This window comes from Salmo trutta, chromosome 17, assembly GCF_901001165.1.
Source record: "Salmo trutta chromosome 17, fSalTru1.1, whole genome shotgun sequence".
Classification (NCBI taxonomy): Eukaryota; Metazoa; Chordata; class Actinopteri; order Salmoniformes; family Salmonidae; genus Salmo; species Salmo trutta.
In genome coordinates this window covers 51394975-51419009 of record NC_042973.1, presented here as the reverse complement: position 1 = coordinate 51419009, position 24035 = coordinate 51394975, and the positions used below count along the sequence as shown (strand labels likewise).

General features: G+C 43.8%; 1 protein-coding gene across 12 annotated transcripts in view; it reads left to right on the top strand.

Annotated features, from left to right (window-relative positions):
• Positions 1 to 23751, top strand: part of LOC115152367 (neuronal cell adhesion molecule) — a 117423-nt gene extending 93672 nt beyond the window's left edge. For 3 of the 12 annotated variants that reach the window (XM_029697163.1, XM_029697164.1, XM_029697162.1), the window contains 26 exons: positions 478 to 600; positions 911 to 1081; positions 2974 to 3030; positions 5258 to 5369; positions 6179 to 6363; positions 6782 to 6913; positions 7113 to 7256; positions 7393 to 7504; positions 7700 to 7866; positions 8737 to 8884; positions 9120 to 9244; positions 9506 to 9535; positions 10117 to 10218; positions 10666 to 10863; positions 10990 to 11060; positions 11182 to 11407; positions 11768 to 11883; positions 11973 to 12177; positions 12375 to 12497; positions 13034 to 13210; positions 14755 to 14817; positions 15218 to 15346; positions 16187 to 16345; positions 17334 to 17465; positions 17600 to 17678; positions 21133 to 23751. In XM_029697163.1, the coding sequence (XP_029553023.1) occupies positions 478 to 600; positions 911 to 1081; positions 2974 to 3030; positions 5258 to 5369; positions 6179 to 6363; positions 6782 to 6913; positions 7113 to 7256; positions 7393 to 7504; positions 7700 to 7866; positions 8737 to 8884; positions 9120 to 9244; positions 9506 to 9535; positions 10117 to 10218; positions 10666 to 10863; positions 10990 to 11060; positions 11182 to 11407; positions 11768 to 11883; positions 11973 to 12177; positions 12375 to 12497; positions 13034 to 13210; positions 14755 to 14817; positions 15218 to 15346; positions 16187 to 16345; positions 17334 to 17465; positions 17600 to 17678; positions 21133 to 21379 (3533 nt within the window). In that variant the 3' untranslated portion in view covers positions 21380 to 23751. The remainder of the gene's footprint in view (positions 1 to 477; positions 601 to 910; positions 1082 to 2973; positions 3031 to 5257; positions 5370 to 6178; positions 6364 to 6781; positions 6914 to 7112; positions 7257 to 7392; positions 7505 to 7699; positions 7867 to 8736; positions 8885 to 9119; positions 9245 to 9505; positions 9536 to 10116; positions 10219 to 10665; positions 10864 to 10989; positions 11061 to 11181; positions 11408 to 11767; positions 11884 to 11972; positions 12178 to 12374; positions 12498 to 13033; positions 13211 to 14754; positions 14818 to 15217; positions 15347 to 16186; positions 16346 to 17333; positions 17466 to 17599; positions 17679 to 21132) is intronic. The other 9 variants (XM_029697173.1, XM_029697165.1, XM_029697168.1 and 6 more) reach the window with 7 other exon arrangements.
• Positions 23752 to 24035: the final 284 nt, after the last annotated feature.

Sequence of the window (24035 nt, the reverse complement as noted above, 5' to 3'; positions counted from 1 at the left end):
TCCATGTAGCTAGAACTCATTCCTTCCATGTAGCTAGAACTCATTCCTTCCATATAGCTAGAACTCATTTCTTCCATGTAGCTAGAACTCATTCATTCCATGTAGCTAGAACTCATTCCTTCCAAGTAGCTAGAACTCATTCATTCCAAGTAGATAGAACTCATTCCTTCCAAGTAGATAGAACTCATTCATTCCAAGTAGCTAGAACTCATTCCTTCCAAGTAGCTAGAACTCATTCCTTCCATGTAGCTAGAACTCATTCCTTCCATGTAGCTAGAACTCATTCATTCCATGTATGCTAGAACTCATTCCTTCCATGTAGCTAGAACTCACTACTTCCATGTCCCCTTATTCTCTAAGACCTTTTGGTGACATTCGATGACTGTAGAATCCACCTACTGGTACAGTATACCATGTTTTCCTCATGTGTATTTGGGCTATATAACTTATGAGGTGTGTTCCCCTCCACCTCTTCAGGGTCCCCCTTGTGGTCGAAGGAAAGAAACGAGCCGATCATCGTTCAGGAGGGCGTGTCTCTGGTGCTACAGTGCCGACCCCCTGCCGGCCTGCCCCCTCCCATCATCTTCTGGATGGACATCAGTAAGTTGCATGCTATTTGTTATGTCTAGGCCTGTTAGCTACGTACTGTACTTAGAGAAGGAGAAATACAAACACCCGAGTTTCTGAATGGGGAAATCTTAGATCGTCTGTACTGTTTCTTTCTGGGTTCTTGAAATTAAATAAGCTATTAACTAAAGTCTCAAAATTGTTGCTCACTGACATTCCTCCTAATTGCCACTCTTCCTCAGTCTCCCAGAGACCGACTCAGATCATTAGAATATCCCAGGCCTTAAACATGTCTCTCCCCCTTCCCTTTCGTCTTGAACCCATCTCTCCTCTCCTCCCCCAGACTTCCAGAGGCTGCCTCAGAGCAGCCGTGTGTCCCAGGCGTTGAACGGAGACCTGTACTTCTCCAACGTCCTGAAGGAGGACTCGAGGAACGACTACATCTGTTACGCCCGCTTCCCCCACACACAGACCATCCAGCAGAAACAACCCATCACCGTCACAGTGCTCAACCGTAAGTGTGTGCGTGTGCTCGTGTGTGCACGAGTGAATGCGAACATGTGCGTTCTAGCGTGTGGGTGTTAAAGTGCTTGCACGTTGAATGTGTGTGTCAGTTTTGTGTTAGGAGGGAAACTGTGTTTCCTATCTCTGATCCCAACCTCAGCGTCACCAGTAGTAGTCTAGTAGTCATTATGATGAAAAGACACATTGTAATATATCTTATAGGTTATTCTCTGCATTATGTGCAATGTAGCCCCACCACCAAGTTAACTGATTTTGTCAAGCCTCTGCTTTCGTGACTGTGCTGTGTAGTGTACACTCTCAACAACAAAAGGCCTTCTCATACAGTCTAGCATTTACCACTGACTGATTGTCATGATGCCAAATTGTCCAGACTGTACAGATTCACAGACAAGGTTTGATAACCAATATCTACATTAGAAGTCAGAAGTTTACATACACCTTAGCCAAATACATTTAAACTCGGTTTTTCACAATTGCTAACATTTAATCCTAGTAAAAATTCCCTGTCTTAGGTCAGTTAGGATCACCACTTCATTTTAAGAATGTGAAATGTCAGAATAATAGTAGAGAGAATGATTTATTTCAGCTTTTATTTCTTTCATCACATTCCCAGTGGGTCAGAAGTTTACATACACTCAATTAGTATTTGGTAGCATTGCCTTTAAATTGTTTAAGTTGGGTCCAACGTTTCGGGTAGCCTTCCACAAGCTTCCCACAATAAGTTGAGTGAATTTTGGCCCATTCCTCCTGACAGAGCTGGTGTAACTGAGTCAGGTTTGTAGGCCTCCTTGTTCGCACATGCTTTTTCAGTTCTGCCCACAAATGTTCTATAGTATTGAGGTCAGGGCTTTGTGATGGCCACTCCAATACCTTGACTTTGTTATCCTTAAGCCATTTTGCCACGACTTTGGAAGTATGCTTGGGTTCATTGTCCATTTGGAAGACCCATTTCCGACCAAGCTTTAACTTCCTGACTGATGTCTTGAGATGTTGCTTCAATATATCCACATAATTTTCCTACCTCATGATGCCATGTATTTTGTGAAGTGCACCAGTCCCTCCTGCAGCAAAGCACCCCCACAACATGATGCTGCCACCCCCGTGCTTCACGGCTGAGATGGTGTTCTTCGGCTTGCAAGCCTCACCAATTTTTGTGTCATTAGACCAGAGGACATTTCTCCAAAAAGTATGATCTTTGTCCCCATGTGCAGTTGCAAACCATAGTCCGGCTTTTTTATGGCAGTTTTGGTGCAGTGGCTTCTTCCTTGCTGAGCGGCCTTTAAAGTTATGTCGATATAGGACTCGTTTTACTGTGGGTATAGATACTTTTGTACCTGTTTCCTCCAGCATCTTCACAAGGTCCTTTGCTGTTGTTCTGGGATTGATTTGCACTTTTCGCACCAAAGTACGTTCATCTCTAGGAGACAGAACGAACGCGTCTCCTTCCTGAGCGGTATGACGGCTGCGTGGTCTCATGGTGCCATGACATCATTTTCTGGAATTTTCCAAGCTGTTTAAAGGCACAGTCAACTTAGTGTATGTAAACTTCTGACCCATTGGAAGTGAAATAATCTGTCTAAACAATTGTTGGAAAAATTAGTTGTGTCATGCACAGGGTAGATGTCCTAACCGACTTGCCAAACAAAATGTGTGGAGTGGTTGAAAAACTAGTTTTAGTGACTCCAACCTAAGTGTATGTAAACTTCTGACTTCAACTGTATACTTTTTATGTATGATCAGTATCCAGTATTTTGTTCCGTTCACACGGTTTGATTTTAGAATCAAGCATTTATGTTAATTTTGTCCAATCCCTTTCCTGCTTTTTTTATATCACTCGATTTCAACATGTGGCATGTTTGATTATTTCCTGTTGTGTTACAGTGGATGCAATCAATGAGACTGTTGCTGCTTTATACAATGAAACTGATTTTCTTAGTGGTGAGTTTTGGTACCCCCTAGTGGTCATCCTCCTCCCGTAGTAATCAACCGACTAGATACCAACCTCTAACATTACAGTAACCCCTTAACCTTTTCCCTAGTGATTTGTCCCAACGTTAGTAGGCAACCAATATTAGCAATCAAACACATAACGAGCATTAACCCTTTACCCTAGTGATACCCTTTCTCGTAGTAGTAAACCAATACTAGAACTCAAACCGCTAACATTCAACCCTTAAACGTGTCCCAACTTCTGATCCTGACTTTTCCAATGAAATAACATTTTGTGAGAGACTACATTCTTTTGTACAGCAACTATTTATTAACATGATTTCAAATGCTGAACCATTGCATGATTCCTTTGCCATCCTCGTACACAATGTGGCCAAAAGTATGTGGACAGCCCTTCAAATGACTGGATTCGGCTGTTTCAGCCACACCCGTTGCTGACAGGTGTATAAAATCGAGCACACCACCATGCAATCTCCATAGACAAACATTGACAGTAGAATGGCCCGTACTGAAATGCTCAGTGACTTTCAACATCGCACCGTCATTGGATGCCACCTTTCCGACAAGTCAGTTCGTCAAATTTCTGCCCTGCTAGAGCTGCACCAGTCAACTGTAAGTGCTGTTATTGTCAAGTGGAAACATCTAGGAGCGACAACAGCTCAGCTGCGAAGTGGTAGGCCACACAAGCTCACAGAATGGGACCACCTTGTGCTGAAGCGCGTAGCGTGTAATAATCTTCTGTCCTCGGTTGCAATTCTCATTACCGAGTTCCAAACTGCCTCTGGAAGCAACGGCAGCACAAGATCTGTTCGTCGGGAGCTTCATGAAATGGCCATGCGCAATGCTCTGGAGTCTGGAGCAGTGAAAACGCGTTCTCTGAAGGGATGAATCACACTTCACCGTCTGGTAGTCCGACGGACGAATCTGGGTTTAGCGGATGCCAGGAGAACGCTACCTGCCCCAATGCATAGTGCCAACTGTAAAGTTTGGTGGAGGAGGAATAATAGTCTGGGGTGGTTCTTCATGGTTTGGGCAAGGCCCCTTAGTTCCAGTGAAGGGAAATCTTAACGCTACAGCATACAATGACATTCTAGACGATTCTGTGCTTTCAACTTTGTGGCAACAGTTTGGGGAAGGCTGTTTCTGTTTCTTGTGGCTGAATGGAAGCAAGTCCCCACAGCAATGTTCCATCATCAAGTGGAAAGCCTTTCCAGAAGAGTGGAGACTGTTTAGCAACAAAGGTGGGACCAACTCCATATTAATGCCCATGATTTTGGAATGAGATGTTCAACGAGCAGGTGTCCACATAATTTTGGTCATGTAGTGTGTCTTGTAAATGGACAAATAACATTAAATATTTTATTCAGTAGACTACTTAAAAAAAAGAAGCTTTCTCTCTATTATAGTAATATATTGAATTAGAGCAAAGTAGATTGACAGCTTCCAAACTGTGAATGTTCTAACCACTACCAACACCACAGTTTGTTATTCTATTATTTTCACTCAGCCGACCTAATTCTTTCCTCCCAATCCACTTTTCAAACGCTCTTTCATTTCCTATCAGTTCATTTCTCATTGTTTGTAAAAGCATCACTTCCTGTGTGTCCGTCTGTCTGGTACCCTGAAGATACATGTCTTGTAGAGATGTAGTCAGTGATTTTGTCAGGAGGCTACATCAAAGCCAATCGGAGAGAGTCGATTCTCAAAGTAATGCTTGCGTGTACCTCAATTAATGTCTACATGTATCATCATTGCCACAATCACAAGCACCATTTGTTGAACTCATGAAATCATAACCACCAATAATCCTTTTAATTGTCCTCAAAGTATTTGTTATCCTTATCTTACACTACTATAAATGTTCTACAAATGTATACCGCCTATTAGTACCCCTCGACCAAAGAGCACCTTCACAGTAAGCGATGAAGGCAAGGATTCAATCCAACCCAGATTTAGCACCTGCACACAGCGATAGACTTTTCATTAAAGGCCATTTTCTTATATGCTTGCGGAGATCAGGTTCACTAAAAATCCTGCTCAAACAGGAATCACCTTTGAAAGTCAATTGCTGGGTTTGAGTGTGTGAGCCCTGACCTGGTCCTCCACAGTGGCTCAGCACTGACTGTGGTAGAAGAACCATAGAAATAGAATAGATAGAACAGTAGGAGTCTTGTTGTGACTAACTGTGTCTCTGACCCCTCCCCTGTGACTGCAGATGGCTCGGCGGAGGAGAGGAGACCCACCTTCCTGATTCCGTCTGGCTCCAGCAGCTCCAAGATGGTGCTGAGAGGACAGGTCCTGGAGTTGGAGTGTATCGCTGAGGGACTGTAAGGACACAGTGTCAACGAGAAAATGTCCATTTGTTTTACCTGTATTATGTTTTTAATATACCTCTATTATTAATGCATTATACCATTTTGCATGTGTGCTTATACACTGACTGTGCAAAACATTATGCTCTTGCCATGACATAGACTGACCTGGTGAATCCAGGTAAAAGCTATGATCCCTTATTGATGTCACTTGTTAAATCCACTTCAATCAGTGTAGATGAAAGGGAGGAGATAAGTAAAAGAAGGATCTTTAAGCCTCGAGACAGTTGAGATATGGATTGTGTATGTGTACCATTCAGAGGGTGAATGGGCAAGACAAAAGATTTATATGCCTTTGAACGGGGTATTGTTGTAGGTGCCAGGCGCACCGGTTTGTGTCAAGAACTGCAACGCTGCTGGGTTTTTCAGTTTCCCGTGTGTATCAAGAATGGTCTACCACCCAAAGGACATCCAGCCAACTTGACACAGCTGTGGGAAGCATTGGAGTCAACATGGCCCAGCATCCCTGTGGAACGCTTTCGACACCTTGTAGAAAGGGAAAGGGGGATAGCTAGTCAGTTGTACTACTGAATGCATTCAACTGAAATGTCTTCCGCATTTAACCCAACCCCGCTTAATCAGAGAGGTGCGGGGGGCTGCCTTAATTGACATCCACATCTTCGTAGAGTCCATGCCCCGACATATTGAGGCTGTTCTGAGGGCAAAAGGAGGGGAGAGAAGTTCACTGGAAACTTCTTATGTGTTCTCTATCTCTCTCTTTCTCCTCCCCCTCCCACCCACCCTCCCTCTCCTCCCCCCTCCAGACCCACTCCAGAGGTCTCATGGAGTAAGGTGAGCGGTGAGTTCCCTGCCAAGCGGACCTCCTTCCTGCACTTCCAGAAGACACTGCGTATTGTTGACGTGTCTGAGGCGGACGCCGGAGAGTACCGCTGCACCGCCCGCAACCGCCTGGCCTCCGTACACCACACCATCCGCGTCACCGTCAAAGGTTTGTCATGTGACTTAGCAGTTAGTGCCACTGACTGGCTGACACACATGTAGCCTATAGCAGAGTGGTCAGAATTCAACCCACTGCTCTTCTGACTTGCGGTCGTCCTACTTTTCCTGTCTGCTTTTCACTATGCTGTTCAATAACACCACAAAACAATGGTCAGTGATGAGCAGGGCTGAAATCGGTCGGGAACGCACGGCTGACTTGGTCTATCTGCCTTCTGGGTTTCTATGCTGTCTATCTATCTCCCATATAGATTTTTAAATGGGGTTATCTGGAGCAGGGGGTTCAGTCATTAACCGGTTGCCTGCCTTTCAATATTGTTCACTGTGCCATTGTTGCTGACCCTTTGGGATGTGAGGTAATCAATAACCCAACCATCGGCTTGCCTTGTGCTCCCCTGTTCCCCTCCCAGCGGCCCCGTACTGGATCAGTGCCCCCAGAAACCTGGTGCTGGCTCCCAGAGAGAGGGGTAATTTGATCTGCAGGGCCAGTGGTACCCCCAAACCCACCATCACCTGGGCCATGAACGGAATCCCCATAGAAAGTGAGTACTCAGTATTGATTGATTGATTGAGTGGCATTGCCTATGTCTCGTACAGTGTACTCACTGTGCACAGACACTAAAGTATATTTCCCCAAATACTTGCAGTTAAGTCACTGTATGTGCCAATGTGAGGTTTAGACAAGGTTCGTTTTCTAGGTTTATGATGAAACGTTTGACACTTGTTTTGATCCTTTGATAGATTCACCTAAGGACCCTAGTAGGAAGGTGGAGGGTGACACCATCATCTTCGAGGAAGTCCAGACTGGATCCAGTGCAGTCTATCAGTGCCATGCCTCCAATGAATATGGATATCTGCTGTCCAATGCCTTCGTCAACGTTCTCTGTGAGTCAACGCATGCTTCTGTCTCTGCATTGGATTGCATCATGAAGTGATCTACACTGCTTGAACTCAGTACTCAGCATTGTTGTCACATGGTTTATCATGAAGAATTGAAGTATAATCGTTGTTTTCTCTGTAGCTGAAACACCCAGAGTCCTGACTCCAGCTAACAAGGTCTACCAGGTGATCAGGAACAACCACGCCTTACTGGACTGTTCCTCCTTCGGCTCGCCCATCCCCAAAATAACATGGTGAGTTCATGACCCATTGAATTCTTAGAAGACTACGTCCAGATTTTCCACCCTTCTCTCAAAGTTTCCACTATTGTTAAATCCATGATGAGGAGGGGAGGGGTGGGGTGGGAGAAGGGTGGAGAATATCTGACGCAGTCAAAAGTGTTCCCAGCTTAGAAGCTCATAGCCTTTGGTTCCCCTATCCCCTGTCAGGTTTAAGGACAGCAGGTCCAGCACCCTGGACGGGGACCCCTACGTGCTGCATGAGAACGGGACTCTGGAGATACATGTGGCCCAGGCCCTCAACAGTGGGAAGTACACTTGTGTGGCCAGGAACTCTCTGGGCATCTCTGAGAACCACGTCTATCTTGAGGTCAAAGGTGAGAGCCTAGGTTCCCCCACAATACACTCTGTCTCTCTGTCTGTTTTATGCCTTTGTTATTTAGCTTTTTTGAAACAAACTTCCAAGAGTTGCTGAAAATATTTGTCATATCCTACTTACTCTACCTGACATCATTTCTGAAGGACGGTTACAATAAAGAATGCATAACAGCTGAACAAGCTTTGGTTCATCCTTTAGGGGAGAGTGGGGTAAGCTGAGCCCTGTTTTACATTCAGCATTACTTCGTCAAGGGAAATGTAGTATTCTTTCTAACATAGGTTATCTAAATATATTTTAGGATGTTGTGTTTCCCTGGAAATAATTAAAATTCATGTAAACATTTGTCCAAAAAAAGTGTTCTCTTGGTACAACTTAACCCGAGTATGGGGTAAATTGAGCCGCGGGACAGTGTAAGTTAAGACAATAATAACACAATTAATCATTTTAAGCATATTGGTTTAACTTACCCCAAAGCAAACATTTTGACTATATTAGCCCACAGTTACAAGGATGCACTTACATGCTCGGTTTAGGACCTCGTATTGAAGCTTATAGAGACCCCAACTGATGTATAGAACAATCTTGAATATCTACTTTGGTTCAAATACAAGCATAATGAAACCTGAACACAATACATTCATTTCACTTGGTGAAAATCCATTTTTTTTGGACTTAACTTGCTCACCACTTTTTCCATGTGGTTTCTTGGTTGACAGACTCCATGAAATGATGACCTCTTCCTAACTATTTTGTCAAATGATTCATTTTGGTTTATGGTTTCCGAGAAACAAGGGAGGCTCAACTTACCCCTTTGACTCAACTTACTCTGCTCTCCTTTACTGAGTTTCCTGACCCCTTCTCCCCTCAGAGCCCACGCGTATCCTGAAGCAGCCGGAGTACAAGGTGGTGCAGAGGAACAGGAACGTGGTGTTTGAGTGTAAAGTAAAACACGACCCCTCCCTCATCCCCACCATGACCTGGGTCAAAGACAACGGAGAACTACCCGACGACGAGAGGTCATTGGTCCTCAAACTCATTTTTCAACATAGAGCACCATGCAATTATATCTATGCTTCATATTATGTCTCCTCTTGTGACAGTGTTTTAGTTGATCCGTTATTCCATCAAGGCTAATCTTCCTGACTTCATACACGAAACGCACAAATCAACCCAAACAAAAGGGTTGTACCCTAACATAAGAGGACATAAGAGGAGACATTAAACTGACTGACATTGACTATGTCTTCCCAGGTTTGTGGTGGACTCTGACAGCCTGACCATAACCGACGTGACAGAGAATGATGCAGGAACTTACACCTGCATCATGGTCACTACTCTGGACCAGGACTCTGCTAGCGCTGAGCTCACTGTTGTCGGTATGTTCCCTCTCTCATACGAACAGCCTCCACATGCTATTGTGAATCCTTCCTTAAAGTACAAGTGTAACTGGGTTTTCACCTTCCTTGAAGTATCACAGCATTTCTGTTAAGAGTATGGGTTAGTGTTGTCGGGAAAAAAAGAACATTATTCTATCCTAAATGTGTAATAATACCTAGTGAGAGAGAAGGTGGTCTGTCTTATTGTACCATTAACCGCTGAACCCCTACTTCACTCCTACCTGCCCTCCTACCTGTCAGAGGCAGCTCCTACTCCAGCTGTAGTCTACGGTAAACCAGCATCACACACAAGCGGGTGCTTAAGCTATGCTTCCACGCTTGTGTGTGTGGGGGATCTGTCAGTCTGGTCTGCAAACTCAAGCATGCTCTGCTGCTCGCAGATGTGATCATCTATTCTGTTTGTTTGTAATATCACCAGCCCCTGGACTGATGGGCGGACGGAGGGACTGTCATTTTGATTTTAACCACCATGTTTTATGGCCTTTTGGATTTCGGTCTTACTGTCTGCGGTTTGCAGATTTTTTTGTTCTCCGCTATATGTCGAACGTTCATGCTGTTTTGCACGTGTTGAGTAGATACATGACCGACGTAGTACAATCCAAACGTCTAGGTTGTGAGTGTGAAGTAATTAGCGGTGCCTTTGAATGCTAAGATAATTGATCTCCCTCTCCATCCTGTCACACAGTGGGGTCCTTCCTTCATCTCCGTCCAGCTCGAGTGCGCATGCTGCTTTATCGTTATCCAAAACATTGAGTCTTGGCGTTGCCGTCGTGTCATTAAAGTGCTATTCCAATGCACTGTTCTAAACCCAGTTGATTTATCTCGTCATGTCTTGTGTGTTTCTTCTCCAGAACAACCAGACCCTCCTACTGACCTGGAGCTGACAGACCAGAAGCCCAGGAGTGTCCAGCTCACCTGGATACCCGGAGACGAACACAACAGCCCTATTTACAGTATGTGTGTGCGTGTGCGTGCGTGTCTGTGCATGACCTTAGTGACCTACTCTCAGAAGCTCTCAGAAGCTCTAAGCTGACTGTATCGTTATTATCCTGAGAGTGTACTATAGCTAGTTAAACTCAGTATGTGTTTAATGAGGTTAGCACCGCTCAGAGCACTTGCTAATTATGTTTGCACAGCACTACCCACGTCATATGTCTTTAACAATGGATTTCATGGGTTTTAAAAATGTGCAGGTTTGGGGATAGTATTTTCCAGGATGTTCTTGTTAATTATCCAGTATACGAGTGAGCTCAGAGAGATTAGGCCGATTTGCATTTGATTGTTAACTCTCCAAAGACGGGAGTTAGCAAATACATTTCAAGTACAATCTTATGGTTGGAGTGTAAAAAACATGGCTTGCGTTCTCTGCAATCGCTCACCACTTTTTCTACCCCCCCCAGTATTTTTGATCCAATACGCAGACTCTCTCCACCACCATGGCCACTGGCACAACCTGACCATGGTTCCGGGCGCTAAGACCACGGCCCACCTTAAGCTGTCTCCTTATGTCCACTACACCTTCCGAGTCCTGGCCCTCAATGACGTGGGCCTCTCCAACCCCTCATTGCCCTCCCGCATGTACAAGACCAACCCTTCAGGTACAGACTATAGGATTTACCTGCTTAATGTGGTTGATTGCATAATGTGTTGACTTACAGTATGTAGATTTGTGCATACTGTTGATTTTGGCATTTTGTTGAATTGGAATTTGTTTGTCCCATTAGCTCCTGATGAGAACCCCAGTGGAGTTGATGGCTTTGGAACGGAACACGACAACCTTGTAATCTCATGGAAGGTAAGCATCATTGTATGTGTAAGGGGGATGGTGCCTGTAGTACTCTTAGCCAAACTAATGAATTACCTCAGTATTCAGTAATTACAATGTGGTTAAAAACTTTCTCTCATCCTATCTGCAGCCAATGTCAGGCCACCAAGCCAACGGACCAGGCCTGCAGTATAAGGTGATGTGGAGACAGAAGGACGTGGACAAGGAGTGGACGTCAGTGACCGTGGCTAACGTCTCCAAGTTCATGGTCTCTGGCACGCCCACCTTCACACCCTACGAGGTCCAGGTTCAAGCCATCAACGACTACGGGATTGGACCTGAGCCGGCTGTGGTCACCGGACACTCCGGGGAGGACTGTGAGGAACACACAACTCAACTTTGCGTTTTAGGGAGACACTATGGGCCAGTTTCTTGGACACAGATTAAGCCTAGGATAGTCCTGGATTAAAAGCATGCTAAATAGATTTTTTTTTTTGCACTTGATTTTTAGTCCAGGGCTAGGCTTGATCTTGGAAAACCCACTCATTCAATATGTGTTTGCATGACTTGCCAGACTAAAAGTTGTCTAAAGAGACTACATGACTACAAGTATATCTCCCTTTTACCTGTACTGTGACTAGTTACTGTAACTAGACCAGTGGGTTTAATGAAGTCTCTCCATTGTGTCCTGCTCCCTCTAAACTGTGTTCCACTCCCTCTAACCTCTGCTTCCACAGTGCCGATGCAGGCACCAGACAATGTCCAGGTCCTAGTGTTGAACAGCAGTCTGGCTGAGGTGCACTGGGAGCCTGTCCCTCCTAAGACAGTACGGGGACGTCTTAAGGGATACAAGGTACATACACACACATACACACACACACACACACACACACAGCTCTGTATCATCCCCCATTGAAAGTATGTCATTTTGTGTCCTACCAGGTGTACTACTGGCGTGAGCGGAGCCTCCACAAACACAACCCCCACCATGTGGAGCAGCAGGTCCTGACCTTCAGTGGGAACAAGAGTCATGGCATGCTCCCAGGCCTGCAGCCCTACAGCCTCTACCTGTTCAACGTCAGGGTCTTCAACGGCAAGGGGGAGGGCCCCGCCAGCTCCAACCAGCAGTTCGAGACCCCTGAGGGAGGTAGGAGGAGCCAACATTCTGTTCTGTTCGTATAGAGGGTATCATGTCAAGGCCTATTCAGCTAAGGTTATGGGTCTGTTTTTAGGCTTTTATGCTACATACGAATTGCCATTTGCAGACAATAAACGTGCTGTTGTTTACTGTGTGTCTGTCAAACAACGCGCTGTTGTTTACTGTGTGCCTGTCATGCTCTACAGTCCCTGGGCGGCCATCTTTCCTGAGGATCACCAACCCTAACCTGGACTCTCTCACTCTGGAGTGGGGCCCTCCCTACGACCGCAACGGACGCCTCACCGGCTACACCCTGAAGTATCAGACAGGTAAGCTTACATAGCATTACTCTTCTACTTATGTTTCGGCTGTAGGAGGGTTAGGTCAGCGATCAAACAGTAGGCATCAAGAGCTCGAGGTTCTGCCAGAGCTTCGGCGGAGGGAGCACCTTTACTGGTTAGCAGTATCTTAGCCAGGGAGTACCTTTTCTATTTGTAGTTTGTAGTCCTGTCTGCTGTTCAGTATGCCCTCCTTTACATGTCTTGTTAGCACCATATGTATTCGGTATTATTGCGAGGTGTATGCACCAAGGGGTTGAGCCTGTGATAGCTAGAAACTACATCATCGAACAGAGAGAACCAACCCCACAGCTTGATGGATAATCTGATGTCACTTCCATCCACCTCTCTATCCCCCTCACCTTTCCACCCGTATTATCTTGCTACACCTCTGCCCTTGCCCCCTCTTTCACCTTTCCATCCCTCCCTCCCTCCCTCCATCCATCCATCCATCCACCTGCCCCTTCTTACTACAACTTTTCCCCCATCTTGCTACACCCCTGCCACATCCTCTTCCACCCTTCCAGTCAATATCTCCAACGAGCTGGGTCCGGTGGAGGAGCTGGCCCTGCCCGCCAACGAGACCTCCGTCACTCTCCTTAACCTCAAGTACAGCACGCGTTACAAGTTTTATTTCAATGCCAAAACAGGCCAGGGAGCAGGGCCTGTCGTTACAGAGGAAGCCGCCACTATCATGGACGAAGGTAAGTGTTAACGCGTTGATGATGGTCACAAGCAGAAAACAACCTGAGCTGTAGTCAGTTTCTATCGATGCATAGCCCATTCGAATGAGGATCACCTGTCAAGCGCTTTGAACGCTTCAAATCAACTCAGGAATGTCATCCCCCAAACATCTAGATTGTGTTTTTGTGTTTTATACTTAAGCAATAAGGCCTGGGGGGGGGGGGGGGGGTAATATGGCCAATATATCTAAGGGCTGTTGTTACGCATGACACAACGCGGAGTGCCTGGATACAGCCTTTAGCCGTGGTATATTGGCCATATACAAACCCCAAGGTTCCTTATTGCTATTATAAACTGGTCACCAACGTAATTAGAAGAGTAAAAATGTTTTGTCATACCCGTTGTATACGGCTTTCAGCCAATCAGCATTTGGGGCTCGAACCACCCAGTTTATAATTGTTTATAAAGCATGGTACTCTGTTTTGTACTGTAGGTCGTTGTTGTGGATGTTGTGGATGTACACATGATATTTCCTCAGTGTAGTAGTTGTAATAACAATAGCGTGTTCCAGTTGTACTTTGTTAAACACAGTTGGCTCATTCTCGACCCCTTGTGTACCTTCTATACTGATATTAAAGCACGTTCATTTGGACTTCTCTGAGACTCACTCACGGATACATCTAGGGACTTCAGGGGTCAGATCACCGACCTCTATGTCCACTTTCTCCCCTTTTTGTGTCCCTTTTCCCTCTCAAAGAGCTAATGCGTCAGCCCTGAGTCGATGTGGTTGTCAAAGTGCACACCCCTCATACTGATCTGAGCCTTTATTAACAGAGCATCTCTGAGAAGGAGGACCATGGACATTCCACATGGGAGATATGGGAAACTCATTGGGGGTCATAAAATGTATAGATGGGTAGGTGACACCTACAAGAGGGTGTTGACTAAAAAAGAGGGAAGAGTATAAGATTGTGAACTTTCTAAATGTATGCATTCAGCCGACGGCATCCTTGCTAATAAACACTTGAAACTTCTCTTGAGCTTTTGGTATCAATTCCTTATCGCAAAGAGGTTAAAATAGCATTTTTCTTTTTAACAAGACAAAACCACCAAAAAATGTGTCAGTCCCAATACTTTTGGAGCTCACTGTAGCTGGATAAAGACATTCAAATATGATGTGATGCATCTTTGGCTGCTGCAACACCTTTTGCCATACAAACAGACTCAAGACTCCTGAGAGTTTTGTGTTGTGTCTTATTTTCTAACTGCGTTATGGAGACTTTAGCTCTCCCCCTGCAACTGCTGATCTATGTCTATTTCTATGTCCGGCTGGTGCTGCCTGTCCCATGCATGACATTGTGCGTGTTTGAACCTTGCTCAAACTGATCCCCTCAAACATGCTGATTTTGTTTGCACTTCCGCTGCATGCCAATGGACCTGTGTAACCTCACTGCCGATCTTTGCCTGTGATTTGTGTTGTCTACCTCTGCCGGTGGTGTGTCTGTTGTGTGTCTTCGTCTGTGGTGCTGTGTGATGTTTCTTATTCCTCTCCATGTTGTTCCAGGGAACACCCAACCCTCACCTCCCGTAGCACGGTCTCCTCCGACACACCTCCTATTCCGCAAGGGTACAGCTGCTATAGACCTTGTCACATTCCTAGTCATGCTGTAGTACACCTTATTATTGCTTCTCTTCTGATTGGCGGTTCACAAGGGTTGATGTTATCATCCATTGTATTATAGAATGTGTATTACAAATGTTTAGGCTCTAGCGTTTTAATTTGATTGAAAGGCTCATAAACAACAGGTTATTGATCGACTTTAGAGTAATTGAAGCTGGAATGGAAAATCGAAGATTTGGATCTATAGACTATGTTGTGATATAGACGGATGTAAATATTGAATCGCAAGCTAACATTCTGCTATAGGTGAGTGCATAGATAGACGGCATCATCTGAAGGTGAACAGACTCCTAATTTTATTGAAGCTGAATTTAGCTTCATTGCTGTCTTCTTCTCTTGTGCTCAGTGCATCCAGCGGCTCCGGCGTTCGGGAACGTTAGCTCTTCCGTGGGAGAGGACGGAACGCTGATCAGTTGGGAATACTGGGGAGCGGAAAAAAATGTTTATGTAGAATATATAGTAGAGAACGATAACAGTAAGACATATTCCTCCATCACGTATACTTAAACATATAGGTGGCAAGAGACTCCTACTCAATGACTGACTGTTGCAGGTGTAGAAAAACTTGGCAGTTATGAGGCTGGCTGCTGTTACTTTGCCTCATGCCCAGATATGATAAAAAAACTGATTTCTGTGATTGGATAATAAAAATATCCTCCATGTGATTGGCCAGAATACAGAATATTGCCTTTAAACAGTTGGCACAAACCTATTCAATTGGTTCATAGTCAAAAGCAGCATAGACAGTCTCAAATAGTATTTCACGTTCAATGTCGATTGGACTCTAATTAGCTTTAGTTGTTTTTATTGACCAGCAGTGAGGGTAAAAGAACCACAGTGTGTGTAGTATGGCTCTCTCACACCTATACCTTGAAAATATTCTGAAAGTGAATTAACATGATGCGTCATTCCTATCAATTCAATCCCAATAATGTAGTTTCAGACGCTTTTCAGTTTCCTATTCAGAGTCACGCTGTAGTATTTAGTCTAGTAACCCAGTCGACTGAGACACATCTCACAAATGTTTGTAATCACCATACTTCATTCGTAGAACACCATGAAATAACATAATGCAAATGTACAGATGTAGTAATATCTAATATAGATACCATATGTGATGCTATATATATTACTCCACCTCTGCCTATAGCATTTCAATAGATACACAAGTAAAAACCATCTCTGCATGAACACCAATAGCCCATTCCAACGTATCAGTGTACGGCGTACGTATTAGGACATGAACACTTCTCGGCTGACTGCAATGGATGTCCTAATATGTACACCGTACATCTTTCGTCCTGCAACTCTCTAGGTGAAGAGGAGTGGCAGAAAGAGTATGTAAATGACTCTCGGGCCTATGTGCTGAAGGGCTTAAAGGAGGGCCTGTCCTATAGGGTGCGCGTGGTCGCCAAGGGTCACAACGGCCAAGCGGTGCTCCACCAATCAGAAGAGCTTTTGGTGGTGATTCCAGGTGAGGCAGCACGCGGTTGGCCGGTCGCCGCCCGGCCTCGCTTTGCCTTGCCCTGTGTTGTGTTGTAGAGATTGAGAAACGTGTGTGTATGCGGTAGCTTTGTTATTCTTCACTACTCAAGAATGACCTTGTTCGGTGCCTGTGGTATACAATCCAGCATTGTTTATTAACAGTGTATCTGTTGTTGAAGTTGTTCTTATGGAAACATACTGTAGGCATGTTCAGTAGAGATGTAGACTTGGTAGTTTCCTGACCTGCATGATGTTGTCCTGATCGCATATTTGTGTTGAAGTTAGGAACACAGTCTTGTTTCTGGAGAGACGTACAGTAAGACCATTCTCATATAGACGATGGAAACCATTCACATGATATAGAAGACTGATGTGTAACTGTCTAATAATCCACCTAATTCTCTCTCCTGCTGTGGTTAACATTTGGTTGTGTTTGTAATGTGTGTGTACTGTGTGTGTGTGTGGGGGGGGGGGGGGGGGGGGGGGGGTGCATGAGCAAGACTGAGAGGCAGAAAGAGAGAGAGAAGACGCGAATGTTGTTTGCGTCATGTACTGTAGAAGTCAAGCCGTTAACCGCCTTCAATACGCTCTGCATTCATGTGCCTGTAACTTCCACAGACGAGATGTTTAACACGACATCATTAACATACCAATTGTCTTTTGCAGTAACACTATGTAACCATTTCCAAACAATAAAATACTTACAAAGGGCTCTTTGGAAACCTATTTTCATACTATCATGTACTTATGTCTCCTCCACAACTTGTTGGTTCTTATCTCCTTTAGTAGCCGTGATTACAATAGAGGATGTCTGATAAACACTTAAGTTAAGACAACAAAACTTTGTTGTACATTAGATTTTCATTATACTCCAGTACAGGGACTAAAACGGTACTTGTATTTCCTTTCTCAATTAAAGCAACAAGCCAGTCATGAACAGTTTTCTGATATTCTCTTCCTTCCCTCTGCCCGACCAGCTATGGCAGCCCGACAGGTGGATATTGCTACTCAGGGCTGGTTCATCGGCCTGATGTGTGCCATCGCTCTCCTCATCCTCGTTCTCCTCATCATCTGCTTCATACAGAGAAACAAGGGAGGAAAATACCCAGGTGGGTACTTTTGGTTGACACATAAACACGCACGCATACACACGCGCACACACGCACACACGTTGTCAGCCTTCATATCCATCACCCATCTTGGGCCGTAGTAAACGACACATTTGATGAATCTCTTCCCCCAGTGAAAGAAAAGGAGGACGCGCACACGGACCCAGAGTTCCAGCCCATGAAAGAGGATGACTGTACTTTCGGGGAATACAGGTGAGAAACATGACTCTCCTGGAGTCTGTTGGGCTCCGATTCTACCCTGCCCCAAGCCCCCCCCCCCCCCCCTCCCAACCACCCCACCAAGCCCTTGCTCCCTCCCCAGACCTGGTTCCTGTCAGCAAGGCAGGCGCTCTGGCCTCCCCGTCCTAACAGCTGACCTCCACTTGACGCGGGACTACCACCGTTCTAACAGGGATTCTGGCATTGCAGACCTTTGGAGCTACACTGTAAAGCACAAGCCTCTTCTTATGGAAGAGGTTGGGTAAGGGACAGGGACGGGGAGGGATTCCTCTCCGCTTAGTGTATTGGTGGCTTGTGTGCCCGCCAGTCGCCAGATTGATATTGTAGTGTGTTTGACTGTGTTGCGTCATTCGATAAGCAGGATATACAGTATTATTCAGGTCTACGTTTTCGGGGTTTAGGTTTTTCGGGGACTTTTTAAAGCTTTCCCTAGAACAGTCAGGAATATTTTAGAAAAATAATTTTCAGTATTCCAAGCTGGCATGCATAGGTAGCTGCCCCACTAATTTCACATTTAGAACCAAATGAATACCTTGTAACAAATACATTGTGCATATAAATATACAGTAGCTTTTTGTATTATGGAATATACGTACATACTTAATAAATTAATATTCGGCATACATATGCATACTGTACAGTAAGTACACTCATCCCAGTTGATATAAGCTCTGACTAACTGCAGTAATCTAGTTATGCTTGCTATAGCGCCTTCTAACTGTTTTTTAGGCTGCTTGCTTTTCCAACCATGCACACAGATATTAAGAAAAATGAAGCACTTTACTTATTATGTATAGCGTTTTGGAAACATTATTTTGTACTGGTCCAGCTTTTTTCCAATTTATATGAAGTTTTTTTTCTTATATTTGATATTATTACTTTTTGTATCATGTATTTAAACATAAATATGTTCTATAATATACATTCTATCTATGCTGTAATACATAAATACACTACACCCCCAAAAGTATGTGGACACCTGCTCGTCGAACATCTCATTCCAAAATCATGGCCATTAATATGGAGTTGGTCCCCCCTTTGCTGCTATAACAGCCTCCACTCTTCTGGGAAGGCTTTCCACTAGATGTTGGAACATTGCTGCAGGGACTTACTTCCATTCAACCACAAGAGCATTAGTGAGGTCGAACACTGATGTTGGGTGATTAGGCCTGGCTCGCAGTCGGCGTTCCAATTCATCCCGAAGGGATTCGATGGGTTTGAGGTCAGGGCTCTTTGTAGGCCAGTCAAGTTCTTCCACACCGATCTCGACAAACAACTTCTGTATGGACCTCACTTTGTGCACAGGGGCATTGTCATGCTGAAACAGGAAAGGGCCTTCCCCAAGCTGTTGCCACAAAGTTGGAAGCACAGAATCATCTAGAATGTCATTGTATGCTGTAGTGTTAAGATTTCCCTTCACTGGAACTAAGGGGTCTAGCCTGAACCATTAAAAACAGCCCCAGACCATTATCCCTCCTCCACCAACATTTTATAAACCTGTCAGCAACAGGTGTGGCTGAAATAGCCTCATCCACTAATTTGAAGGGCTGTCCACATACTTTACACAGTGTATATGGAATTATGGATATATAATGTTGTGTGATGTGCATGGCGTGATGAAGATCCTATATAAAAACTCGCTGTAGGCAATAATGTCTTGAATGAAGTCACAGATATGTACAGTATGTCATCCAGTGTGACGCTATCAGCATGTTGGAGTTGAAAGGCCACGTTGGAGTGAAAGATGTTATGTCAAGTTTCAACAAGGCAAAAAGGCTATTCTTATTCTGTCCACATAACTCTTATCTAGTTTACGATCATAACATGAGAGACAATAAGCTACTAATAAGCTAAATCTGTCCGTTCAAATAGCAAGATAATAGACAAAATAACAGAGTGTATATTGTTGAAATAACAAGTATTAGACAATATCTCACAAGGCTAAATGTGTAATATAGAGTGCCTTTGTGAAAGGAAATCAAATGTTCCATCCGTGCCGTTATTCCAACCATGGAGCTTTATGTCAATAAATACTCATCTAACTCTACTAAGCTGTTCCGTTTGACTGCAGGCGTGCATCAATCCTGTGCTGTAACTGTGATGTAACTATTGACCTTGAACGCCAGTGTCGACACTTACAAGGGGGAAATGGGATGTTGAAGAAAGATACATACTGCTATGTTTGGATGGATGTGTGGGTGCTGTATGCTTAGACGCAGAAGGGAACAGTAAAACCCACATGAAAACACTGATGGGTTAGCAACCAGTGCAGGCTTGTCTCATCTGTGCTTGCTGCCTGATCACTTCCTCTGCACTCTGTTTATTGGGGCATGTAGGTCTCAGACAAGGTAATGAAGGGTACTGCAAGACTGGCATGAGAGGAGTGACCTAAGGGCTGTTATACAGTGATATCGTTCTGATAAACAGTACTTACTGCCACTTGGAGAAAAAGGCCTGCTGTAAAACCACCCCAGAGTTGCACCACTGTCCTTGTCTGTGCTATAAACTGTCATTAACTGTCATAAAGCCTACATAGTGGTGTCATAACTTATCATCATCATTGGTGTCCAATGCAGTGCTTTCAGTCGTTAATCTGTAGTAAGATTGCATCCTGATGACATTGGAGTCTTGTTAAGTCATGTTTTATTAGCTGACATAACCTGTTATGAATGGCTATAACAGGTGTAATAAAAGTGTGATAGCATTATAAAGGCTTTATGAAAGAGAGTCCACCTGCTATTCACTGTCATGAATCATCAACTGACATTGATTTGAATGTTGACTAACTAATGTTAATCCTCAAACAAAGCTTTCTTTGCAGTTTCTTCATTTGTTTGCAAAAGTGTGATTATTTGTTATTTATGCTTGGGGATGTTTGGCTGACAATTAATTAGCTTTTCATGTGATTTGTTTATTACATCTTTGGATTTTCAGTTTGTCATTGCAACTTTTGTTGGGGAGAAACGTTTATGTCTAGCAATACAGCAAATATGTATTATTTTCCACCTCATGTCATGGCTTCAGGGGAAATTTGGAATGGGTATGATTTTGCTTGTATTCCCCTGTTGCGTGATGAAAACCAACTAATCGCTCACATCATTTTTTTTTAGACTTGGGGCTAGATAAAAAAATTAAAAATGATACTGTTAACATTCACAGTCAGAAGTAGTGCCTTCTGAGTCCAAATTTCAACCCAATTCAGGATATAAACAAATATTTTCATAAGCTGTGAAATAATATATGTTTGAACTTTTCTTCTGGAATTAGACACATTTGAATCCAGGCTATCTTTCTTTCCAGCACTTGGGTAATGGTAGTAAAAGTAATTGGAAATACTTCAGTGCTCCATCTAAAAAAAAGGCCATACACTAAACTCCTTGTTTACGTCATTCTGTCATCATTTCACCTGCATGTCGTTTTCTCCTAGTGACACTGAGGACCATAAGCCGTTAAAAGGGAGCCGCACACCGTCTAACGGGACGGTGCACAGGGACAACAGTGACGACAGTTTAGTAGACTACGGCGGCGATGGTGGAGACGGCCAGTTCAACGAGGATGGGTCTTTTATTGGACAGTATAGCGGAAAGAGCTCCGCCAGGGACACTGCTGGGGGTCACGAAAGCTCTGAGGCCCCGTCCCCTGTTAATACCTCCGCTATGAACTCCTTTGTGTAGCCAGCTGGTTGATCAGTAGGTCAGCCAGGTGGAGGGGATAGGCAGCCAGGCCAGTAGGTGGTGCTGCAGTAAACTGAACTCCTTTGTAGCCAGCTGGTTAAACAGCCAGGCCCGTAGGTTTGTGTAGCCAGACATTTGGACATCCAAACCTGTAGTGGCTCTCCAGTGACTGTTCCATTCGCCATCTTCACAGGGCTGTTCCTCATGTCACCTTGTGGCTTATTGTCATCCCATGCCCCACCCATCCGCACACTACTGTCACAAACACATAGGAGACTTCTTAAGAGACACATAACAGACACGTGTGAGATTCTCTACACTAACGCAATGCTGCAGGACACTACTGGAGATTTGTACGTTATCATTTGGAAATCACTGAATTTGTGGAGGGATTGCGGAGACTGTTCCAACTGTTTTATTCTCTGTAGCCTATTGACTTAGTAGCGACACTCAGAACCAGACATCTTCCGGAAATGATGTACAAACATATATTAACACAAGTGAGTAGATTATTACATGGAAGGTATTGTCTATCTATCTTGAACTACTATGCGGCACACAGTTGAATTATTTGGGTTTGCCATATTGTTTTTCCGGTCAAAGCATTATCTTGATATTATTGTGTGTGTTAGAGGTACTTTTCCCTTCAGGGCAACCATAAGGAGGCATTAGTGTCTGTCGACATGGTGGTGAAGCGTGTTACTAAGTATATGAATATTATTCAATGTCTTTTTGCAAGACGGGGGCTGTTTGTACAGTATATACAGTTGCATTTACAGTGCAGGATTATGTCCAGTGAGCTCCTAAAAGTATTCTTCTGCCTGAATCTATAATTCCGACTCCAAGCAGGCTCAATCAAGCATGACTCAAGTTACATCAATCGCTGCATCCACGCACTCACCAGGGGATGCTGGTGTCACTTTAAATGGGAGGACAGGGTCATCGTAATGGCTCGAATTAAATTAACAGAACGGTATCAAACACCAGGAAGCCACCAGCCTCCACTGGTCCTCACATGTCACCCTTGTTTTGATCATTGCAAATGCTGAAGTGCTGCATGCTATCATGACATCATCATCATCATAACCTTTGACCTGCATGTGACCTTACTTCCTGTGGTTGCACATCACATGACCTGACAGTGACCTCATGGCGCTTCCTGTGAGACCCAAAGTGCATGTATTGACATCCAACTATTTTCTTTTGCTTTTCTTTAAAAATGTTGCATTTATTTGTGGTGCTGGGTGGCCTTCAGCATTACTGTGCCTTTTAATACAGAACTCTGATTCAGTTCAGTCTAGATTAATTCACAAAAAGACCGTTTTACCCAGAGTTCAGTGAGTGGAATGCCCATAAAGCAATAGTCATACTCTGAGGATGATGGGTTCAGCTAGGAAGGATGAAAGGATGGAGGACTCCATAAATTAAGGAATAATTCATATAGTCATCTTTTGAAAAGCTTCAAAATGCTTCTCCCTCAGATAAGCGGCTTAGGGTTGCCATATTGGACACGGTCAATGCTCGGTACATTTTTTCAAGGTTCGGGTCATCTACGAAGTGTTTGATCATGTTTTTGCGCTGTGTGTGCGTGCGTGTTGAGGGGATAATATTCATGCTAGTCACTTATACTAACTACATTTGATGGCCTTTGACGTGACAAGGATGGGATCGAGATTCTTTTTTTCTTAACTTGCATCAAGTTTTACGTTGTTGTTTTTTTTAATGAACATCATTTGTTGCATTTGTAAATATATACTCTAATTGACTGTACAGAAAACCACTGCAAGAGCAGCTTAAATGGATAGTTCACCCAAATGACAGAATTTGATCAACTATCCCTTTAAGAGCCTGAGAAGCAGAACTGTGCATGAGAAGGTTTGACTGGCTGAGAGAGCTGTGTTCAATATAGACTACTTCTATAGAATAAATATACATTTTTTTGTTTGTATTTGTTTTTTCTTTGCTGTGAACATTGTACATTATTGTAACTAACAGGACAAGAAGTTGCTCATGAGTTCACATTTGGATGGTTTTCATTTGTCAGCTATATAGTTGTTTGTTTCCCAAATGTCCCTATTTTGTACTAAATGAAACCCTGCGGTACTCTGAAAACTTTCAGATGTGATGGACTTTGAAGTGTAAGATAAGTACCCCTCGATGTACTGTATCATTCTGGTTTATGTCGGTTATATGAGCAGCGCAAGGTCTGCCAAACTCTTCCGCTTTGTGACCGCATTGAAAATGGTTTGGTGTTCTTATTCTAAAACAGTTTTTACTAACAATTTATTCCTATTTAAGTTTCTCCACGTAGTGAAATAATGAATTTCCAAGTAACTTGAAATATAATGAATGAATAAAGTATTATTATCTTCTTCGATGTCCATTCTATCTTTATTGTAGAACTTCATTCTGACTGTACTAATATTCGTCATGTTCTTAATTAAACAGCAATGCAATGGAAGCCAATGGAGCATTGCACATTCTATGATAAAACCAATCTTATGAAGGCATGATAAAGTAGGTGCTACACAATGGCTCCATAAATATTCTATTATATTACACTACGATAAAGTGTCATAGCAGCTGTATGTTTTGCTCCACAACAGACCAACTCCTTGGCAATGGGAATAAGCATCAATGAAGAGGACGATGATTT